This window comes from Mandrillus leucophaeus, unplaced genomic scaffold, assembly GCF_000951045.1.
Source record: "Mandrillus leucophaeus isolate KB7577 unplaced genomic scaffold, Mleu.le_1.0 Scaffold160, whole genome shotgun sequence".
Lineage (NCBI taxonomy): Eukaryota > Metazoa > Chordata > Mammalia > Primates > Cercopithecidae > Mandrillus > Mandrillus leucophaeus.
Genome location: NW_012101588.1, coordinates 3921294 through 3945892, shown reverse-complemented (window position 1 = coordinate 3945892; position 24599 = coordinate 3921294). Strand labels below are relative to the sequence as shown.

Sequence of the window (24599 nt, the reverse complement as noted above, 5' to 3'; positions counted from 1 at the left end):
TTCTCCTGCCTCAGCCTCCCGAGTAGCTGGCGTGAGCCACCGCGCCTGGCATTATTTTATTTTTTGTAGAGACAGAGTTTCACCATGTTGCCCAGGTTGTTTCACATTGTTTTAATCCAGGCTGGTTATGAACTGCTGGGCTCAAGCAATACACACACCTTGGCCTCCCAAAGTGCTGGGATTATAGGCTGAGTCACTACACCCAGCCTCTATATCATGACTTCTTTCATGGCGAGTAAGGTGACTGGAACGAGTGTTAGGCTTTACCGCATCTCTTACATTCATAAGGTTTTTCTCCAGTATGAATTCTTTCATGGAGGTGAAGGGAACTGAGGCGACTGAAGGCTTGGTCACATTGTTTATACATTCATAGAGTTTCTCTCCAGTATGAGTACTTCTGTGGTTACAAAGGGAACTCAAACGACTAAAGGCTTTGCCACATTTTTTACATTCATAGGGTCTCTCTCCAGTATGAATGCTTCCATGGTAACGAAGGGAAGTGGAAGAGCTGAAGGCTTTATCACATTTGGTACATTTATAGGGTCTTTCTCCAGCGTGAGTCCTTTCACGCATCTTAAAATAACAAGAAAATCTGAATGTTTTCCCACGTTCCTTACATTCGTAGGGTTTCTCTCCAGTGTGAGTTCGTTCATGTATTAGACAAGAACCAGAAACAGTGAACGCTTTACCACATTGTTTACATTGATAGGATTTTTCTCCTGTATGAGTTCTCTGATGTCTTTCAACTGAATTGAGAAAATAAAAAGCTTTCCCTCATATCGTACATTTATAACTGGATTTCCACTGTGCATTATCATGTGTCTTCTAACACCTGGAACAGAAACAAAGAATTTCCCACACTGTTCACATTTATATTGCTTCTCTCCATATGGTTTGTATCCTGAGTGAGCTAGGATGTGCCTATTAAGGAGGGAATGACGTACAAAGACTTTTCCACAAATACTGCATTCCCATTGTTTTAATCCAGTAGAAATGTTCTCATTCAGATCAAGATTTGGAATTTGGCTGACAACTTGTCCATACTTGCTACCTTCTTTGCTTTCACACAGTCTCTGTACCATATGATTTCTACAGACGCCAGGTTCCTAGAGGTTTCCTGCATCACTTCTCTGTAGAGATTCTTCTGAGAAGAATCTAGCAAAGCCCATTCCTCCTGGGTAAAGTTCACAGCCACATCCTCAAAAGCCATGGAGTCCATTTCTCGGCTTCCCGGGTGTCCTGGCGTCAGCTAGGGATATCCCAATTCCCGCAGGTCACAGGGTGGCAGAGGCTGCTGCAGGGCCACCTGGGCCTCCCAGAGCCAAGAAGTAGCAGCAGAGACTAACAGGAAGAGCCTACTGTGGCGAAGGCGAGACAAAGCGCCTGCCAGCCAGATCCCGGAAACTTCCTCAGTATTTTCTGATGATTTAATTTTTGCTTCAGAAATTTATATTAATATTTGTTGACCATTTATATTTCTTCTTTTTAGAGGTGACTATTTTTGTTTTTTGCCCATTTTTCTAAATGGTTATATCAATTATATAGTCTCTGTATAAACTTTCTATATTAGTCTCTTATTTTTCATATATTTTACAAATTGAGTGGTTTGTCTTCTAAGTCAGCTTGCTGTTTTTGAAGTAAAGGTATTTTTCACATTTTTGCAGTCAAATCATTATTTTCTCTTTGTTGCTTTCTTCCTTCACTTTTAGGCTTGAACAGTCTTCCTCTCAATCAGACGTTTATATATATATAAAATGTCTGAGAGGATAGATTGATTATTATTATATATAAATGTCTAAGTGAGAGAATTGATTATACCATATGTAATTATATAAATTTTCAATTTATAATATATAATATATATAATGATATAAATGTCTGAGAGACATTTTTATATATGAATAATTGAGAGGACATATATAAATAATAACTTTACATATGTATATTTGTATAAATTTTATATAAATATATATTTGTATAAGTTTATATATATAAACATATTGTGGTTTTTTATTCAGCTTTAAAGTGCATCTATAATTTATTTTGTTAAATAATATAGAGCTGATTTTTTTAGTTTCTCCTACTAATTCAGACAGATGTGCTTGCCTGCTGTTTATTTAAAGCCTAGTAAGAATTGAATGGGGCACTGTCAGAAACTCGTGTATGGCACTCCTCCTCCCTTAACACACAGTCTTCACAGAAGAAGGACCCCACCCCCTGTACATTAAATTTTTGACTGTCAGGTGGCAACTGACAGCCTCATCTTTGCTGCTGTGGAGTTCCCAACTCCAATCCACAAAGAAAGCCCCACCCCGAGACTGTCTGCTCCCTCTTTGGGGGAGGCAGTCCAGGTTAGAAGCAGGCAGCAGTACCTCTATCCACTGCTAGAAAGATGCCAATATTGCCAGTATCCATGGGTAGAAAGTCATTCTTCTGCCCCATGTCTCTGAAGTAAGCACAGCCTTGACCTCCAGGAGTCAAGAGGGTGTTAGTTGCCTCAGGAAGGGCACTGTTGATTGTTTTTCTCTGTTTAGATCCATTGGCATTATAATAAGCTGAAATTACTCCTGCTTTTGTTAAAGGTTATTACCTTCATTATCTGCTGCTAGATAGATTGACCCATTTAAATGTTATGGTTGTTATTTTAATTAAAAATTGGGAATGTGAGTCCTGGTTCCCTAGGCTTATATTACAATCTTCTTTGGGAGTCACCTACTTTTTTTTTTTTTTAATACCGTTCTTTAGGAATTCACAATGTTTTATTCACAGATGGAAAAGAATCTGGTGAAACATCCACATTTAAAAGGCATTCTCAAGATGCTGGTCAAGGTGTAAAGTTGTATTCAGATACAGGTAAATTAATATTTGGATAATTTGATTCTTTTATATTGTGGTTCTAAAAAAAAACACAAGTAGTTCCCTCAGAATTTAGAAGAAGAAATGTGTGATTTTTTTAAAAAATGAAAGCATGATTAACACCCAAGTACTCTATTTTAATGGCTACTCTATTATGAAAAGCTGGACATGCAAGAACATTGAAAAACTAATACATGATATGTTGTTTTGGTGAAAAAGAATATTGGGAAGACAGGCAGTCTATCTTTCTGCTCTGCCATCCCTGGCACACAGCTACTATAATAAGCCACAAGATGGCTGCTGGAGCTCCAGCCATGACATCAGTGTACCGAGCAGGAACACTGGAAAGGAAAAGGAAAAGGAAAGCAAAGGACAAAAACTGGCAGTTAGCTGAGTCAGCCAAGTGTGAGGAGCACATGTGCAGGCAAGTGCACACACACACACCCACACACACGTGCGCACACACAAACTCTGCTTGCCTCTTATTGGCTGTCCAAGCTATAAGGAAAGTTGAGAGATGTAGTTTTTCAGCTGGGCACATTGCTAGCCTTGACAAAATGAGGGTTGCTGTATGAAGGAATAGGCGAATGGATATTGGGTGGACAATTAGCGGCTTCTAGCACATTTCGCATCTTTGCCTGGCTGTTTCTGCTTCATTATGTACCCACTCCCATGGGCACAGTAAGATCATGGGTTCTTGACTTTTCTGCTCTGGCTTTCAGGAACTGTGAGTCTTTTGATCCCTGAGAATACTTTCAGACAGGGAGGGTAGCAGGCAACTGCTTTTGAAGGCCCTTTGGGATTTTTTGGGTTGGGATCAGTCTGGCTCCCACTAGAGACCCTGACAGATGGAACCCTGAGGCAGAGGCTCAGAAGCTTGACTGCAAATGCAGAATTCAAGGAGTCAGGTGAAACTGCCAAACTCCTATCTCATTAGAGTAGCAGATGAACAAAGATTTACGTCACGATGCAGCCTGAGAGCCAACTCAGCCAGGCAAGGACACACTTCAGCACCAAAGAGGACAAGAATCAAGTGTAACACTTGAAACACCAGCCTATGCCACCTTTTCTCCATCCCCTCCAACTTGCCTACCTCTTGTCCCCTTACTGTCCCTTGTAGTCTCGTACTAGTAACTGGAAGTATTCATCTTGTTTTTTGACTCGTTCCCTAGATGCTTGTGTTTTCACTTGACTCCTGGAATCCTCTGGCCCCTACATTTCTTCCCTGGTTTTGACTCCTGCCAGACATGACTTTATTCCTGCCTCTCACTTTCATTCTGCTGCACTGGCTTTAAGTCACTTCTCTGAGAGTTTGTGGTGCTGTGATTCCTGACTTAACATTTCCTCTCCAGAGTCTTATTTCTCCCTCCTTCCAACATGTGCTGCAGTGACACAAAAATAATACTTTCTTGGGTCAGATATTATCAATCATGTTTTATTGCAAGTAGTATTGTCCACTAACATTATTAATGGCATTAATTTATCAGCTTATTTTACTTTAGCCCCAACAGAAGACTCGATAGAAGAGGTAACTGCAGATCATCCAGAGGTTGTGTCCATGATTGAGGAGACTATAAAAATGTCACAGGATATGAACTTTGAACAGCCATATGAAAAATATGCTGAAATCTTACAGGAAGTCCTTGGAGAGGTAAAAAACCTAGCCGGGTAATTCTTATCTGTGACTTAACTATTACTGAGAAAATGTTAATCTAGTATGTGTATAATTATTTTAGAGTCTTATGGTGTTGAAATTTGTAGCCTTCAAATTCATGTACATTGTGTAGTCAGCATTGTTAAGTGCGAAGTACCCCAGTGAACAACTACTGATGCTCTTTGGTAAATTTTCAATTATAAACAAAATTGTGTACTATAACTTTATGCTTTGAAATTAATTATTCATTAAATTTTATTGTCTTTGATTCAGTTCAGTTAAAAGATGATGCATATTGGTACTAGGTACCAAAGTTGTATGTTTCATCTATGAACTGATTAATTATAAGCCAAGACAAATTTTGTTCCATCCATGGTTAATTAGTTTCATCCAACCAACTTGAACATGCGTTCATAGGGGAGATGAATGGACACACATGTGCTGTTCCAGTCTACAGGGGAAAAAAATCCTCAAATCCTATCTATCAATGGCAGGTCAGAAGGCCCATTGTTTGTTTATAAAGAACAGGATATTCATGTGGGTCTGTTTTGTACAAAGATCTTAAGTAAACATTCAGAGCAAAATCAAAAGCAGAACTAATCTTTTCAGCCCTTGATGAACTTCTGTATATCTCTGTGATTTAGCTTAAAATTACTATGTGAAGAAAATATATATGATGTTAGAGTATGGAACCTTTTTGTAACACATTGGGTGGTTTCCTCAAGCCCCAGGCTCTACCAGCCTCTCTGACTCTCAGATTCCCATGGCTTCCTTTGAGCTTCCCATACAGACCTTTCAAAGTTTTCTGCATGTCTGTCTTCTGGTTGTTCTATCATCCATTTAGTCCTTCAGAAATATTATGAGTACCTACTATCTGCCCCATACTGTGTTAGATACCAGGAATCTGAAGATGGATTAAACACAGCCCTTTCCTTTAAGGAGCTATCCGTCAGGTGGGGAAGACTGAACTGACATGTAAACCAATAACTGAGTTATCATGTGCTAGAGGCAAATAGATGTGTATGAGGTGTAGGAATTCCATGAAGGTCAGAGCCATCATCTCTGCCTGGGAGGTAAGAGAAACCATCGCAGAGGAGATCTGCAAGTGAGGGACATGTTTGGGAGTGTGGAATTACCATATTTGCTCTTGAGTGAAATTTTTCTCCATTCTCTTCAGAGTTTATTCTGGAGGATATAAATCCACAAGGAGTCCTACACTTCTGATACAGGAATATTTATAGTATTAGATGGTAAACTGTAGCTCTGGGACCGTTTAAATCATATGAGATTTTAACTCCCAAGCTCATGTCAGGTTGTCATTTCTCAAAAGACCAGAGACCTGTGGAGGAGACAGTTTTACTCATCATCAGTTCTATGATCTTTATGATTAGGAGAACTATTTTTCATAAGCAGCTAGAGATATGCTCCTTTGAGATGGGCCTGTACAAGTCATATGCCCATGTTGTTTTGGGGTTTTGGAGGTTTTGTTTTTATTTTTTAAATTGGATTGTCTCTTTTTTGATTCATGTTTTGTTTATGTATTCTGAGTATGATTCTTCGTTGGATATTTTGCAGTTATCTTTACGAATATCTTCTGTCTTGAATAATAGGAGTTAATTTTATTGAAATCAAATTTATTAATTTTTTCTTTCACAGTTAGTGCTTTTCATATTCTGTTTCAGAAATATTTGCCTACCCAAAGTCAGGAAGATATTCTCCTAGGTTTTCTTCTGGAAACCTTGCTTTATCTTTCATATTTGGATCTACGGTCCATTTGAAACTAATTTTTGTGTATCAAAAACAATATTCAAATGGACAATATACATATAAAAAGGTACTTAACATCACTAATCATTTACCACAATGTGGTCAAGTTGTATTTTTTTTCAAGATGGATAACTAGTTGCTCTAGCACCGCTTATTGAAAAGACCATCCTTTCTCCACTATCATATATCAAGTGGCCATATATATGTAGTCCCTTTATAGACTCTGTTCTATTCCATTAGTCCATTTGTCTGTACCAGAGCCACATGTCTTAACTACTGTAGTTTTTTGGGTTTTTGTTGTTTTTTTGTTTTTTGTTTTTTTTTGAGCCAGAGTCTCACTCTGTCATCCAGGCTGGAGTGCAGGGTGCGATCTCAGCTCACTGCAACCTCCATCTCATGGGTTCAAGCGATTCTCCTGCCTCAGTCTCCTGAGTACCTGGGACTGCAGGTGTATGCCACCATGCCTGGCTAATTTTTTGTATTTTTTTTAGTAAAGACGGAATTTCACCATGTTGGCCAGTGTGATCTAGAACTCCTGACCTCAAGTGATCCCAAAGTGCTGGGATTACAGGCATGATCCACCGTGCCTGGCCCTGCTGTAGCTTTATAATAAATCATGACATCTGAGGGAGTGAATTCTTCAACACCCTGTTTCTCCTGTCATTGCATCCTTCTCTGTGTCATACCTTATGTTTTCTTCTGCTTACTTTAAGATTCTCTTAGCTATTATAGGTCCTTTTTACTTCCACATAAATTTTAGAATCAGCTACTCAATTTTCACACACACACACACACACACACACACACACACACACCCCCTCTGCAGGCATTTTGATCAGGTTGCATTGTATCTATTAGGTAAATTTGGCTAAGACTGTCATCTTTACAATATTGAGTCTTATAATCCATTAATATAAAATATTTGTACAGCCATCCCTCAGTACCCTCAGTGGATATCCTCAGTGGATTATTTCCATGACCCTCACAGATACCAAAATCCATGAATGTTCAAGTTCCTTGTATAAAATGGCATGGTATTTGCATATAACCTATGCACATCCTTCCATATACTTTAAATCATCTTTAGATTACTTATAATGCCTAATACAATGTATACGGTATGTAAATAGTTGTTTACACTATATTGTTTAGGGAATAATGACGAGAAAAAGAAGTCTGCACATGTTTAGTACAGACGTGACCATCCTTTTTTTTCCAAATATTTTATATCCGTGGTTGGTTGAATGCACAGATGCAGAGCCATGGATACAGAAGACTGACTATAATTAATTTAGGTCTTCTTTAATTTTTCCCAGCATTGTTCTGTAATTTTCAAGGTAAAGGTCTTCAACATCTCTCATTAGGTTTATTTTTAGGTATTTGGTGTATTTTGATGCTACTATAAATGATATTAGTGTTTTATTTTATTTTCTAATTGTTGCTGCAACCATTTTTTATCCCATTTTAAAAATTGTGCCTCCCATTAAATTCTGTTTTTTTGTCTGAAGCTCACAGCCCATGTGTAGAATAGATATGACTGATGCGCTTGGACCTAATGTATGAATCAGTCCAGGGAAAGCAAATAGGTTATATTTTACTTACAAATGGATCAGTTAAGCATTTTTTAAAGAATTTCTTAGAATTATAGTTTAACAGTATTTTAAAGCCTTAAAAATGTAGAAATATTGATAGATATTGTTGCTACCAAAGGAAGAGAAGAGTCACTCCCTTGCCATGGAGAATGCACAGAAATTATTTTGTTCATACCAAACCATTCGCACTTCTCCCTGTCCTCCCACCTTGACCAGCTGCAGAGCACCCAAGGGAAGCAGAGGCAGAGGGACATGGGACCTTACTCTACAGCAGCTGTATTCTCTGCTTCTGCTGTTCTGAGCACTTTTGTTGAGTGAAGTTGTTACACTGACTATATGAAAGGTACTTGCCCAGTACCTAACAGAAAAACAGTAGCAGCCTCTAGGGAGGTGGGCCTTTGTGTCAAACGTGCCACTCTGTGTTTTCCAGTTGAAGCTCATGACTTGTTATCCAACTGCACATCTAACCACAGCCTGTTCTCTTATCTCTGCACCCTTCTGTGTCATTAACATGCTTTGGTCTGCTTCTCTGTCTACATGGTTTCCCTCTAACATCTGTACCTATCTGTTGTTCATTTCTGTGTACTTGGCACCATGTACTTGGCACCTTTGTATCTGTGTACTTGGCACCGTCGTTATGTCTTTCTGTGCCTCCTGTGTCTCTCTGGGTCATGTCCTATTTCCTCTGCTTCCCCCAGTCTCGGTCTCCTATCTATCTATCTATCTATCTATTCACAAGTGATAAAATATAAAGTAAACATAAAATAGTGTAGAGTAAGGGAATCCAGAAATAGTATGTTTAAATGCAGAAAAAGTAAATCTTTTAAGTTAAAATCACAAGAGGATAGAAGAATGAGTAATATAAAAAAATGTATACCATTTTTGTCAAAAGGAAGTGCCACTTTAATTTTATTTGATCAAACTCTTGAGAGCCCATTTCCATGGTTCTCTCTGGTGACAGCCAGACTGGACATAGACCACATGTAAAGGCTTCTCGGGGCCCTTGTCCTCACCACTCCCCCAACAGGCATAGTCCCCAGCCTCAGAGCCTCCTCACCCCTCTGCCTGGCCACATACTCTGGAATTCTTTAGAATATGAAATCATGGGGAAGGTTTTCACCTTCTCCCCACAGTTATCCCAACTAAGGAATCACCTCAATACATTCCCAAAATAAAGCTTTGTGGCCGATTCATCCAAAATTTGCATCCTCAGGTACCCAAGTCCTCATCCCTCAAATCTTTCCTCACCTTAGCTTTGAATGTTTCTGAACTTGAGCAACTTGGGCTACTTCAACAACAGTAGCACCTCTCCTTTCAAGCCACCTCTTTTCCTGAAGCCATGGGAGATGCCCATCATGTTTCATTTCTCTCTTACTCCAAAATTGCTCAGTATTTGAAATTTTTCCATTTGCGTCAGAATCATGTGGGATAAACTGAAATCAGAAAGACATCTAATGCATTCAGCTCTGCCACACAAACTTCTCCAAAAAAGGAGCTTGGAGGTCCTAGTTCCCTTCTCAGAGTGGGGATGAAAAAAACATAGCAAGAAAAAATTCAAATGAATATCTCAATAAATTATCTTGTCACATTAAGGATAGCAGAATACCTTATTAACATGAGAAATGAGTTTGGCTTCAGACTGCAGACCATATAACCTTAAAGTCAGAAACAAGACAATGATATTCCTACGACACTCATTTTTTTTTTGGGAGATGGAGCCTTGCTGTGTTGCCCAGACTGGTCTCAAACTCCTGGGCTCAAGTGATCCTCCCACCTCAGTCGCTCAAGAAGCTGGGACTACTTGCCACCATGCCCATCTGCTGTCACACCCATTCTTAATGATTTATAGGAATTTTAGCTTTATACAATGCCTTGAAACATAATAAGAGGAATAACTATTAGAATAGAGGAGAAATATAATCATTATTGCAGTTGATACTATTTATTTTTTAAATATAATCTAAAAAACAATGAGCTAATAATTTCATTCAGAAATAAGGTAGCCAAAAGAATTTTAACAATCCACATGTGACAAGAACATAAATGTAATATAACTAAGTTTGAAATAAAGATGAAGGATCCACATGAATAAAATTATTAAAATTTTTAATGTGAACAAAAGCAGATATCAATAAATAGAGACATAAATTCTTATATGTAAAGACAAAATCTTATTAAGGTATCTTTCTCAGTTAATTTATAGATTTGATACAGTTCTAATAAAAATATCAATTTTTTTCAAAACTGACAGCATGACTCTAAAGTTTATCTGGAAGAATCAATAATTGAGACTAGAACAGTTCGACAAAGAAGTGTGACAGAGGGAGACTTACTCTACCAACTAGTAAAATATGTTGTAATGCTACAGTGGTATATAGGCCTGATAAACATACCAGAAGCAACAGAACTACAAAGAGGATACAGAAACAAACTTCAGTGTGAATAAAAATTTAGTATATGCCAAAGGTTACATCACAATCCAAAAGGAAAGAATTATTTAACAGTGTCGATAAAATTAACTGTTGGGAAGAAACTATTTAGATTCTCACTTTCTATCAAAATAAAAATAAATTCCATATATATTAAATAGATAAATGTAAAAATTGTATTTTATTTAGACTAGTAAAAAGTGTATTAACATTGAAATGGTTTGGAATGGTCAAGAATTCCAGACACAAATGCAATGGAAGAACTTGTAAGAGCAAATCTCAATAGACTATCTAATAATGACCATCTCTCTATAAAAAAAGTATGCAAGTCAAAAATGTAAGGCAAAGGACAAACTGGGGAAAGTATTTATAATAAATATAACATTAATTTCTTAGAAATCTGTAGAGAATCTAATATCTGATCAAAAAGCAAGCAAGGGATATAAGCAGATTTTATCAAAGAAGAAATACAAATGGTTCATTGAAAATTTTTAGGCACTGGGTTTCTCAAGTTGCCCACTTGATCCTCTTTCAAGTTGTACTTTCCTTTTTTTCTTTCCTTTCCTTTCTTTCCTTACCCTTCTAAAGCTTTTTAATAAACTTTCACTTCTGCTCTGAAACTTACCTCAGTCTCTTCTTCTGCTTTATGCCCCTCAGTTGAATTATTTCTTCGAAGCAGGCAAGAATTGAGGTTGCAATAAAAAAAAAAATTTTTAAAGAAAATTTTTAATGTTTGTTTCAATAAAAATTAAAAGAATGAGATACAATTTCTCATCTAATTGGCAAAGTTTTTTGACAATCAGTACTAGTGAGGCTGTACTGATAGCCTCACTTTCAAACATTGTTAGGAAGTATGAAAATTGATATAGATGCTTTTGGCAGCAGTGTGGCAATGTGTATGAAAAGACTTTAAAATGTTTACTCTTTCATTCCCTTTGACCTGAAGTCATGTCAGGAATCTAATCTGAAGAAATATATAATATTTGAACAAAGATTCACAGATGTTGTATATAAAAAACACCATGTTAGTAAAATAAAGATTTTATACATAAAGATTTTCATCACAGTGTTATAGTAAAATTACAAATGGCATAAATATTTAACAGTAAGAGATGATTAAACAAATTAAGGTTTTTTTGATAAAATACTATAAAACCATTAAAAAAAGGTTGAATGAAGAACTAAAAATAGAACTACAATATGATCTAGCAATCCCACTACTGGGTATCTACCCAAAGGAAAAGAAATCATTATCTCAAAAAGATAACTGCACTCATATGTTTATCGCAGCTCTATTAAGAATAGCAGTGATATGGAATCAACCTAAGTGTCCATCCATGGAGGACTGGATAAAGAAGATGTTTTATACAACCCACTCACTTTGTTTAAAAGCCTTAGCCACCCCTCCCTTCCTGTTCGCAGATTTCATTGCAGTGGCACTCTCTTCACTTCATGCCTGTTATATTTCTAAGCATTAGGCACACCTGCTAGCCTGAATTAGGAGTTTAAGCCACCCCTCCCTTCAGGTACAGACATCTTGGTGCAGCAGCATCCTTTCCACTTCATGCCAGGACATATCTCCAGGCATTTGGAGCATCCACTCTTCTAGGTCCTCCAAATGAGGAGCTTAGGCTGCCCTAAGGATAAGGATGAGGAGTTTAGGCTGCCCCTCCTTTCCCAGGCGGAGAACTTGGGGCAGCAGACGTTTCTCCACTCCATGCCCTGGCACATGTGTGGGTACTTGGTGACTATGCCCGTATCCCCTTTTGGAGCTGGTGCTGGTTCCTGCCATTGGAAGACATGTAGGTGGGTCAGCCCAGTTAGGCCTCACTCAGCTTCGTCTCCTCTCCAGGGCTGAGGGGGAAACTCAGACCACTGTGCCTTCCACCTGACAGCCCATTGCCTGAGGCAACAGAGAGCTTCTCTTGATAAAAAAAGATCAAGCATATACCCATCTGCATTGGCTGCAGCCAGCTCTTATCTGGAAGTACCGCCTGTTGGCTCAGAGGTTGAACTGCAATACCCAATAGAAATAAATTTTTTTCATTTTTATTTTATTTATTTATTTATTTTTCTTTTTTTTTATTTAAATTATACTTTAAGTTCTGGGATACATGTGCAGAACGTGCACGTTTGTTACATAGGTATACATGTGCCATGGTGGTTTGCTGCACCCATCAACCTGTCATCTACATTAGGTATTTCTCCTAAAGCTATCCCTCCCGTAGTCCCCTACCCCCCAACAGGCTCTGTTGTGTGATGTTCCCCTCCCTGTGTCCATGTGTTCTCATAGTTCAACTCCCACTTATGAGTAAGAACATGTGGTGTTTGGTTTTCTGTTCCTGTGTTAGTTTGCTGAGAATGATGGTTTCCAGCTTCATCCATGTCCCTGCAAAGGACATGAACTCATCCTTTTTTATGGCTGCATAGTATTCCATGGTATATATGTGCCACATTTTCTTTATCCAGTCTATCATTGATGGGCATTTGTGTTGGTTCCAAGTATTGTGTTGTGGTATTGTGAATAGTGCCACAATAAACATACATGTGCATATGTCTTTATAGTAAAATGATTAATAATCTTTTGGGTATATACCCAGTAATGGGATTGCTGGGTCAAATGGTATTTCTAGTTCTAGATCCTTGAGGAATCGCCACACTGTCTTCCACAATGGTTGATCTAATTTACACTCCCACCAACAGTGTAAAAGTATTCCTATTTCTCCACATTCTCTCCAGCATCTGTTGTTTCCTGACTTTCTAATGATCGCCATTCTAACTGGAGTAAGATGGTATCTCATTGTGGTTTTGATTTGCATTTCTCTAATGACCAGTGATGATAAGCTTTTTTTCATACGTTTGTTGGCCACGTAAATGTCTTCTTTTGAGAAGTGTCTGTTCATATCCTTTGCCCACTTTTTGATGAGGTTGTTTGTTTTTTTCTTATAAATTTGTTTAAGTTTCTTGTAGATTCTGGATATTAGACCTTTCTCAGATGGATAGATTGCAAAAATTTTCTCCCATTCGGTAGGTTGCCTATTCACTCTGATGATAGTTTCTTTTGCTGTGCAGAAGCTATTTAATTTAATTAGATCCTATTTGTCAATTTTGGCTATTGTTGCAATTGCTTTTGGTGTTTTTGTCATGAAGTCTTTGCACATGCCTATGTCCTGAATGGTATTACTTAGGTTTTCTTCTAGAGTTTTTATGGTTTTAGGTCTTATGTTTAAGTCTTTAATTCATCTTGAGTTAATTTCTATATAAGGGGAAAGGAGAGGGTTCAGTTTCAGTTTTCTGCATATGGCTCACCAGTTTTCCCAATAGCATTTATTAAACAGGGAATCCTTTCCCCATTGCTTGTTTTTGTCAGGTTTGTCAAAGATCAGATGGTTGTAGATGTGTGGTGTTATTTCTGAGGCCTCTGGTCTGTTCAATTGATCTATATATCTGTTTTGGTACCAGTACCATTCTGTTTTGGTTACTGTAGTCTTGTAGTATAGTTTGAGGTCAGGAAATGTGATGCCTCCAGCTTGGTTCTTATTGCTTAGGATTGTCTTGGCTATACAAGCTCTTTTTTGGTTCCATATGTAATTTAATGTAGTTTTTTCTAATCCTGTGAAGAATGTCAATGGTAGCTTGATGAGGATAGATTGAATCTATAAATTACTTTGGGCAGTATGGCCATTTTCACAATTTGATTCTTCCTGTCCATGAGCATGGAATGGTTTTCCATTTGTTTGTGTCCTCTCTTATTTCCTTGAACTGTGGTTTGTAGTTCTCCTTGAAGAGGTCCTTCACATCCCTCATAAGTTGTATTCCTAGGTATTTTATGCTCTTTGTAGCAATTGTAAATGAGAGTTAACTCATGATTTGGCTCTCTGTTTGTCTATTATTGGTGCATAGGAATGCTTGCGACTTTTGCACACTGATTTTGTATCCCGACACTTTGCTGAATTTGCTTATCAGCCTAAGGAGATTTTGGGCTAAGACGATGGGGTCTTCTAAATATACAATCATGTCATCTGCAAAGAGAGAAAATTTGACTTCCTCTCTTCCTATTTGAATACCGTTTATTTCTTTCTCTTGCCTGATTGTCCTGGCCAAAACTTCTAATACTATGTTGAATAGGAGTGTTGAGAGAGGGCATCCTTGTCTTGTGCCAGTTTTGAAAGGGAATGCTTCCAGCTTTTGCCCGTTTGGTATGATATTGGCTATGAGTTTGATATAAATAGCTCTTATTATTTTGAGATATGTTCCATCAATAGCTAGTTTACTGAGGGTTTTTAGCATGACAGGGTGTTGAATTTTATCAAAGGCCTTTTCTGCATCTATTAAGATAATCATATGGTTTTTGTCTTTGGTTCTGTTTATGTGATGGATTACGTTTATTGATTTGCATTTGTTGAACCAGCCTTGCATACCAGGGATGAAGCCAACTTGATTGTGGTGGATAAGCTTTTTGATGTGCTGCTGGATTTGGTTTGCCAGTATTTTATTGAGGATTTTTTCATAAATGTTCATCAGAGACATTGGCCTGAAATTTTATTGTTGTTGTTGCATCCCTGCCAGGTTTTGGTATCAGGATGATGCTAGCCTAGTAAAATGAGTTAGGAAGGAGTCCCTCTTTTTCCATTGTTTGGAATAGTTTCAGAAGGAATGGTACCAGCTCCTCTTTGTACTCCTGGTAGAATTCAGCTGTGAATCCTTCTGGTCCTTGACTTTTTTTGGTTGGTAGGCTATTAATTACTGCCTCAATTTCAGAACTTGTTATTTGTCTATTCAGGGACTTGACTTTTCCTGGTTTAGATTTTAAAGAAACTCAATGCAATCCAAAAGAATGTTGAAAACATACACAAAGAAATCAGAAAAACAATTTAGGATTTGAAAGATGAGACAGATTTTTCTAAATTGTAGAAATGAAAAATTTATTGAAGGAATTGCAAAATACAGTTGAAAGCTTTAACAATAGCCCAGCACAAGCAGAAGAAACAAGCTCAGAGCTGCAAGACAGGGCTTCTGAATTAACCCAGTTAGACAACAACAAAAAAAAAAAAAACAAAAAAAAAAACCTAATAAACTCTTCCAGAAATATGGGATTATAGATAGTGTCCCAACCTACTAGTTATAGGTATTCCAGAGGAAGAAAAACAAAAAGTAAACAGTGTGGAAAACCTATTTGAGGAAATAATTTAAGAAAACTTCCTTAATTTTGTCAGAGATCTAGACAGCCAGGTGTAAGAAGATCATAAAACTATGGTAAGATATAGTGCAAGAAGGACCTCACCAAGGCATATAGTCATCAGACTATCTAATGTCAATGTGAAGGAAAAAAAATCCTAAAAGCAGAAAGAGAGAAGCATCTAATCACTTATAAAAGAAATCTCATTAAACTAACAACAGACTTCTCACCAGAAACCTTACGAGCCAGAAGATATTAGAGTCCTATTTTTGGTCTTCTTTAATCCTTTTCCCATTTGCCCCTAGAATACTCACTGGTGGCAGGCAACTGCAGCTGCAGTGTTTACCCTGAGATAACTTTGCCATGAAATACCTTGCTTTTATTATTATTTTATTGCTCTAGTATAGCAACTTTGGAAATAAAAGCCATCATTCTTTTTATAGCATTCTGTTTTTAGTAGTGATATTTTCATTTACAAAATATAGTAATTCTCGATTGCTGAAAATGTCAAATCCTAGAAAACGTAGCATTCCTACACGTGATGTTAACATCATTCTCAAACAGTTCTTGGTCAAAGATTCATTTCATGAATCCAGTTTTTCTGAAATAGTTCTGATGATTCAGATGATTCTGATGTTAGTTCTGTTAAGAAATAACTCCAAGACCAGTTTTTATACTTTATTTTCACATTGAAAATCAGTCAGATTTGCTTCAGCCTCAAAGAGTTCATTTATATAAAATCAAATGAGTGCTGGCAGTGAACTGCAGTTTGGGTTTTTTTTTTGTAAATGGGAAAAGGGTTTTTAAAAATGCCAGGCAAGAATTTTATATCCTGCTAAACTAAGTTTTATAAATGAAGGAGAAATGGTCTTTCCCAGACAAGCAAACAATAAGGGAATTCATCACCACTAGACTGTACCTACAACAAATGCTCAAAGGAATTCTAAACATAAAGGCAAAAGGGTGATATTCAGCATCGTAAAAACACATGAAAGTATTGAGCTCTTTGCAACTATAAGACCTCTTTACAGGTCTTATAATGCAATAACACAATTGAGACTGCAAAGCAAGTAGGTAATAATTAGCATTGTGACAACAGGCTATCAATATTACATGTAATACTAATATTAAACATAAATGGGCTAAATGCTCCACATAAAAGATATTGGCTGATGGAATGGATTTTTTAAACAAACCCAACCATGTGCTACATACAAGAAACCCACCTAACAGGTAAATACATTTACAGAGTGAAAGTAAAGGGATGGAAAAAGATATTCCACACAAATGGAAACCAAAAGCAAATAGGAGTAGCTATGCTTACATCAGATAAAACAGATATTAAATCAACAATAGTTGTAAAAAGACAAAGAAGGTCATTATATCATCATAAAAGGATCAACTGAACAAGAAAAATGCCATTTCTAAATATATATGCATCGAACACCACAGCACCAAGACTCATAAAACAAATGCAACTAGACCTAAGAAAAGAGATAGACAGCAATGCAATCATAGTAGGGGACTTCAGTACTCTCCTGACAGCACTAGACAGATCATTAAGGCAGAAAATCAACAAAGAAACTCTAGGCTTAAACTGGACTCTACACCAAATGGACCTAACAGACATTTACAGAACAGTCTACCCTACACCTGCAGAATATTCATTCTTTTCATCTGCCTATGGAACATTCTCAAATGACCACATGCAAGGCCACAAGGCAAGTCTCAAAAATATTTTAAAAATTGAAATCATATAAAGTATCTTCTTGGACCAAAGTAGAATAAAACTAGAAATCAATACCAAAAGGCACCCTCAAAGCCATACAAATGCATAGAAATTAAATAATCTGCACCTGAATGATTGTTGGATCAATGATGAAATTAAGGTGGAAATTTTTTAAAGTTTTGAAACAGATGAAAATAGACACAACATACCAAAAGCATTTGAGGTACAGCAAAAACAGTGCTAAGAGGCAGTTTTACAGTGTTAACAGCCTACATCAAAAAGATAGAAAGATCTCAAATTAACAATGTAACATTGTACCTCAGAGAACTAGAAAAACGAGAGCAAACCACATCAAAAGCTTGCAGAACTAAATGAAATTGAGACCAAAAACATTACAAATAATTAATTAAAAGTTTGTTCTTTAAAAAAATAAGCAAAATTGATAGCTAGATAATCAAGTGAAAAAGAGAACATCCAAATAAGCAAAATCAGAAATAATAAAGGTGTCATTACAACTGATGCAACAGAAATACGAAAGATCACTAATGACTACTATCAGCATCTCTATGCATACAAGCTGGAAAACCTAGAGGAAATGGATAAGTTCTTAGAAATATACAGCCTCCCAAGATGAACTAGAAGAAATAGAAAACCTGAACAGACCAATAAGGAGTAGTGGAATTGAATCAGTAATTAAAAATCTCTCAATAACAACAACAAAAAAGCCCAGGGCCAGATGGTTTTACAGCCAAATTCTGCTAGACATAAAAGGAAGAACTGCTACCAATTCTACTAAAACTGTTCCAAAATATCAAGGAGGAGGGAATCCTCCCCAACTCATTCTATGAAGCCAGCATCACTCTGATACCAAAGCCAGACAAGAACACAACAAAAAAAGAAAGCTCTAGACCATTATTCCTGATGAATATAGATGCAGTTGTCCTCAATAAAATACTAGCAAACCAGATTCAGGAACATATACACAAAGAAAATCCAGCATAATCAAGTGGATTTTATTCCAGGGATGCAAGGTTGGTTCAACATACACAAATCAATTAATGTGATTCACCACAAAAACAGAATTAAAAACAAAAATACTATGTGATAACATCAATAGGTGCAGGAAGAACATTCAATAAATTCCAGCATCACTTCATAATAAAAACCCTTACCAAACTAGGCATAGAAGGAACATACCTCAAAATAATAAAAGCCATATATAACAAACCCACTGCCAACATTATATTGAATGAGGAAAAGTTAAAAGCATTCCCCCTAATAACTGGAACAAGACAAGGATACCCAGTTTCACCACTGCTGTTCAACATAGTCTTAGAAATCCTAGCTATAGCAATCAGGTAAGAGAATGAAATAAAAGGCATCCAAATTGGAAAAGAGGAACTCAAATAATCTCTACTGATGATATGTTTCTATACCCAGAAAACCCTAAAGACTCCTTCAAAAGACTCCTAGATTTGATAAATGACTTCAGTAAAGTTTCAGGATAAAAAATCAACATACAAAAATTAGCATTTCTTTACACCAATAACAATCAAGCTGAGAACCAAATCAAGAACTCAATCCCATTTATAATGGCTATGAAAATAATAAAATACCCAGGAATACATTTAGCCAAGGAGGTGAAAGATCTCTACAAGGAGAACTACAAAATACTGATGAAAGAAACCATATATAACACAAATAAATGGAAAACATACCATGTTCATGGATCAGAAGAATAAATATTGTTGAATTGAGTATACTACCCAAAGCAACCTACAGATTTAAGGCAATTCCTATAAAATTACCAATGTCATTCTTCACAGAATTGGAAAAAAAAAATGTAATTTATACAGAGCAATAGAAAGAGCCCAAATAGCCAAAGTAAGCTTAAGCAAAAAGAATAAAGCTGGAGAAACCACATTGCCAGACTTCAAATTATACTACAAGGCTTTAGTAACCAAAACAGCATGGTACTGGTATTTTAAAAACACACTTAGATCGATAGAAAAGAATAGAGAACCAAGAACTAAAGCCACATACCTACAACCGAGTGATCTTTGACAAAGTCAACTAGCATATACACTGTGGAAAGGACACCATTCAATAAATGGTACTGGGAAAATTGGAGAGTCATGTGCAGAAGAATGAAATTGGACCCCTATCTCTCACCAGATACAAAATTAAGATGGGTTAAAAACTTAAATGTAAGATGCCAGACTCTAAAAATCCCAGAAGAGAACCTAGGAAAAACTCTTCTGGATATTAGTATAGGCAAAGAATTTATAGTTAAGTCCTCAAAAGGAAATGCAGCAAAAACAAAAATAGACAAATGGTACATAATTAAATGAAAAGTTTCTGAAGAAATAATCAATAGAGTAAACAGAGAATCTACATAATGGAAGAAAATGTTTGCTAACAATGCATCTGACAAAAGGCTAATATCCAGAATCTACAAGGATCTCAAACAACAAGAGAAAAACAAATAATCCCATTAAAAAGTGGGCCAAGGACATGAACAGACATTTCTGAAAAGAAGACATACAAGCTGTCAGCAAACATATGAAAAAAGTCCTCAACATCACCAATCATCAGAGAAATGCACATTAAAACCACAATGAAATAGCATCTTACACCAGTCAGAAAAGCTATTATTAAAAAGTCAAAAAACAACAGATGTTGACAAGGATGCAAAGAAAAGGAAATGATTTATACACTGTTAATGGGAATGTAAATTAGTACACCTTTATGAAAATAATATAGAGATTTCTCAAAGAACTAAAAATAAGACTACCATTCAACCACAATCCCATTATTGAGTACCTGCTCAAAGGAAAAGAAGCCTTTTTATCAAAAAGGCACCTGCACTAGTATGTGTATTGCAGTACTATTAACAATAACAATGCCGTGGAACCAACCTTAAGTGTTCATTAGTGAAGAATGAAATCATGTCTTTTGCAGCAACATGGATGGAGCTGGAGGCCATTATCTTAAGTGAAACAATTCAGACACAGAAAGACAAATACCACATGTTCTCACAAGTGGGAGCTAAACACTGTGTACACATGGAAGCAGAATATGGAATGATGGACGATAGAGTATCAGAGGGGTGGGGAAGCGGTGGATGATGGGAGCTTGCTTGGCTGATGCAATGTGCCTTGCTCTGGTGATGGATGCACTGAAAGCCCTGACTTCACAGTGAAATATATCAATGCAGCAAAATTGCACTTGTAACCCGTGAATATACACAAAAAATAAATAAAGTTGAATGAGGTGGAGAAATTATAAGTTATATCTCAATGTTGTTTTGTTTCAAACAACAATTGAAACATTGTAAAATTGTTTGAAAATTTGTTTCAAAAATACAATTTCAAATTTGAATGGTTAAATTTGTATTAACCATTTATAGGTCTTCTTCATAGCTTTCCTTTTTCCCTAACTCTCTTATGTTAAACATTTCAAAGTGCTTAAAATTCTTTTTTAAAAGACTGCTCATTCAGATAATAATTCAAAAAGCAAGATGGACATAGGGGTGCAAGCCTGTAGTCCCAGCTACTTGGGAAGCTGAAGCGGGAGGATTGCTTCAGCCCAGGAGTTCTAGACCAGCCTGGGCAACATAGCAAGACCTCATCTAAAAAAAAATCAAAAAGCAGATAATTTTAAATTCTGCATAGGCCTGTCAAGAGGGTAATACTGGCCCTCTTGACATCTCTTCCCCTTTGACTTCTAATATTTTGTGATTACCTAATAGTCCACAAACTTGTTTGAAGCTTTCAGAATTGGTGTTTTCATAGATACACATTACTAATTTCCAAATATGTGTTGAAACTATTGCTATTGGAGAGAAGCAGGAAGACAAGAATTTAGCAGAATTGTCTAAGCACCTGCAAGATTTGTTTTGTTGTTTTGACTCTGTGCTTCCTACTGCCATCAGTAGGAACCAACCATCTCAGTACCTTTCAGCTCTCACATTGAGAAGTGAAAGCAGAAGAGAAGCTAAGGGTGTTGTCACTGAAAAAGCAAGCTGGACCAGGAGCTTTCTACTTAGAGTGGTCCAGGCATCGTCATCGTCTGGAAACATGTTAGAAATGTAGACTCTAGGGCCACACCCCAGACCTTCTGAATCACGATCTGTACTCTGAGTAATATATAGCAAAAATGTTATTATATTTATTTCACAAAGGTTTTTCTTCCCATTGTTAACTTTTGTTATTTTTGTTTCATTAGAGACAGGGTCTGACACTGGTGCAGTGGCACAATTATAGCTTACTGCAACCTCAAACGCCTGGGCTCAAGCAATCCTCCTGCCTCAGCCTCCTGTTTAGCTGATACTACAGACATGCACCACTGCACCCAGCCTCCATTCTTAACTTTTTTAGCTTATGATTTTATTGCTTTAAAATTAAGTTTATCTTTAAAAATTGTCACCCTTTTTTTCCTTTTGAAAGAAGAACTCAAAAGATACTTGTTTAAGATCCACAAAAATTATGTATCAAGGTAGCACCCTTGACTTGTCAAGCTATGATAGTAATATCGGTGTACAATTTTTCACAGGTAATGGAAGAAAACAAGGATAGGTTTCCTGGTGCCCCAAAATATGGAGGCTGGATTGTGGACAACTGCCCTATTGTAAAAGAATTGTGGATGGTCTTAATCAAGAAAGGAATTATACCTGATTTGGTCATCTATTTATCAGATACAGAAAACAATGGTTGGTAAATATTTATTGTGTAAATTTGAAAGTGAAGTTTTTATTATTGATATTTTTGGTTAAATATAGAATGGACAACTCTCCACTCTTCCTAGATAGAAATACCCACCCCAGCAATCCCTGCAGGAACTAGAGGTACACAAAATGAGGCTTCCATGTACTGAGAAGGTGGCCAGGAATAAGTGCTGGATGGCTGAATGTTCTAGCTGGCCATTGTAATTGTTCTTTAAAGCTTACAGTTTAGCGCACACACACACACAATTAGAAGCTATAACTTCTAAATGAATAACGTATAAGGCTGAGGGCAAAGACTAAATGTTAGTTCTTCTAAACCTCAAGTAGGAAAAATGAGGTATATAAATTTAGCGGAGCTAAATTTTAATTATTCTGTTTGCCTCTTAAAGTAAGATATTCAAAATGGGAATTTCCAGGGGAAAAATATAATATATTACCTCTTTTCATATTTTATTTATTTATACTGTATTCATACATACCTTTTTAAAGAGAATATAAAATGGTCTATTAATCTTTTAAAGAATCTGGGCTCTAGATACATGCTTAAAGGAAATATATTTAGAGATAGGCAGAAATAATGTTTGTGTTAATCTTCAAAATACATCTCACTGTATTTTATAAGCTACAAAAGTAATATTAGTCTCTTTATCTGTATTTCAGGAAAATATTTATTTAATAGAATATATTTACAGAATAAATCTGAAATTGACTCTAAGATTTTAGAAAGATTATTAGAAGAACTACAAAAGAAAAAAAAAGAGGAAGAAGCAGCAAGGTAAAATCTGCCTAGAATGATAAAACAGATTAATGTATCTGTTATAGCAGTTAAATATCTTCTTGCAATTATACTTATAGAATATATTTAATATTGACATGATTATTAACTTGATCTGATTCTAGTTAATTTTAAGAAAAGCAGCGATTTCACAAATACCTACAGAATCTCTAAAGCACACAGTTGTGGATGTTTTCACAGCCCATATCAAACTTGTTCTAAATCAAGCATCTGCTCTTAAAAGACACTATTAAAAAAATGAGCATGGGTAAGATATATATATTGTTATGATATTTATCTGTGACTTAATTTTGTTAACTAGCATTTACAAATGAAGAAACAATATGATAGGAAGCAAATGAAAATATATAATACTGTGCGACGTGATTAAAATCCAAAGCCTGACTAAGTTCTACATATGGAAAGAACAGGCTAATTATTTATGTTTGACAGATTTAACATCGAGGGCTTATTCTCTGATCTGGGTATAATGAATGACTTTTTAAAATGTGACCACACAGTTATCTGTTCGTGGCAGGGGTCAATACTAAACTTTAATAAACTATAAGTCCTTCAGATTGAAGAATAAAATATTAAAAGAAACGATGACTTAGTTTGCTAATCGTTCTTCCTTACTAAAAAATTTCTTTAAATACTTTACATTTTAATTTGTCCACTAGGATTTCTACTATTCAGAGTAAGACAGGCCTAGACATTTAAGAATTAAATTTTTCCTTGTAAATCCATGGAACTTTCTACTATTGATGATGGCACCTATGGCTTTCTTAAATGCTATTTCCTTTTCCCTTTCAAATATTAGCTATTTGAGCTGAGACTTAGGAGGGCCCTTTAAACTCTAGAAATGAAGAAGCTGGGAGGTGGGTAATTACAGAGGTAGGGAGTGGTTTAACTGATATGTGTGTCAGACGGTTTTACTTTTTAGTGTTCATTATTCATTTAAGCTAGTCACTCCTTTAGAAATTTAACACAAAAATATGTATGATTTAGTTAAATTAGTTAATAAAATTATTATATGATATATTGACCAAACACTACTTTAATTCAGACAATAATTACAAATTTACTTATATTCCCTTTTAGCTTTTAAAACTTTTGTTACAAATCTAATTAGCTACAATCAGCTATACTCAATCTACAGATCAGTTATAATCTATTGATAATTAAGGAATTACTTAATCTTTTTCCAGTGAGTGAGAAATAGTCCAGTCTTTGAGAACAGATGGATATCTCAACATAAGAGTAAAACAAAGTTGATGTGATTTCTAGACTGGAGATCTGCTACATTTTAAATATATTAAAAATATGTATACCTTTAACTTTTTAAAACAGGAAAAGATATCTTCTCCACTTTCTCTCAATTCTGCCTTCACCTCTTTTACCATATGGAATGCTCTAAGTTATTTTTATAATCAATCTTTACTTCTTTTGATTCTAAATTTTTACATCTTTATAAACTTCTTAATTTCACTTGCCCAGATTGAAGTAGACTTTTTCTATGTTTTTATATGTTGATTTTTAAAATTCAACATGAGTTTTTCAAAACAAACTTTTTTCCTTTATATTTCAGAAAATAAAATCTAAGATAGTTTTTAAAAAACTGTCAGACATTCACTTAAAGACCTTATAGGTTGGTTAGAAAAGAGAGGAACTTAACAGGATTAAGAACTGCATCTTGATCAAATATCTAAAGATATGCTAAATTTTAAAACTTCTCCAGCATCAGTTTCCAAATGTGCCAGTCAAATGACGAGATAATTTCTGTCATATTGTTAGTCTTTGGATCTTCTATCCAAGTGATTTACAGAAATTTCTAAGAACTGGTAGCAAAATTCTTCCTTATTCTGTTCAGGTCTTAGATTCTCAGCAGCAAC

At 36.0% G+C, this 24599-nt stretch overlaps 1 protein-coding gene across 1 annotated transcript in view; it reads left to right on the top strand.

Moving 5' to 3' along the window:
* The window catches only part of AK9 (adenylate kinase 9), a 183559-nt gene that overhangs the window by 79851 nt on the left and 79109 nt on the right, over positions 1-24599 (top strand). The window contains exons 16-19 of the mRNA XM_011975968.1: positions 2770-2853; positions 4359-4507; positions 21761-21917; positions 22593-22707. Coding sequence (XP_011831358.1) covers positions 2770-2853; positions 4359-4507; positions 21761-21917; positions 22593-22707 — 505 coding nt within the window. The remainder of the gene's footprint in view (positions 1-2769; positions 2854-4358; positions 4508-21760; positions 21918-22592; positions 22708-24599) is intronic.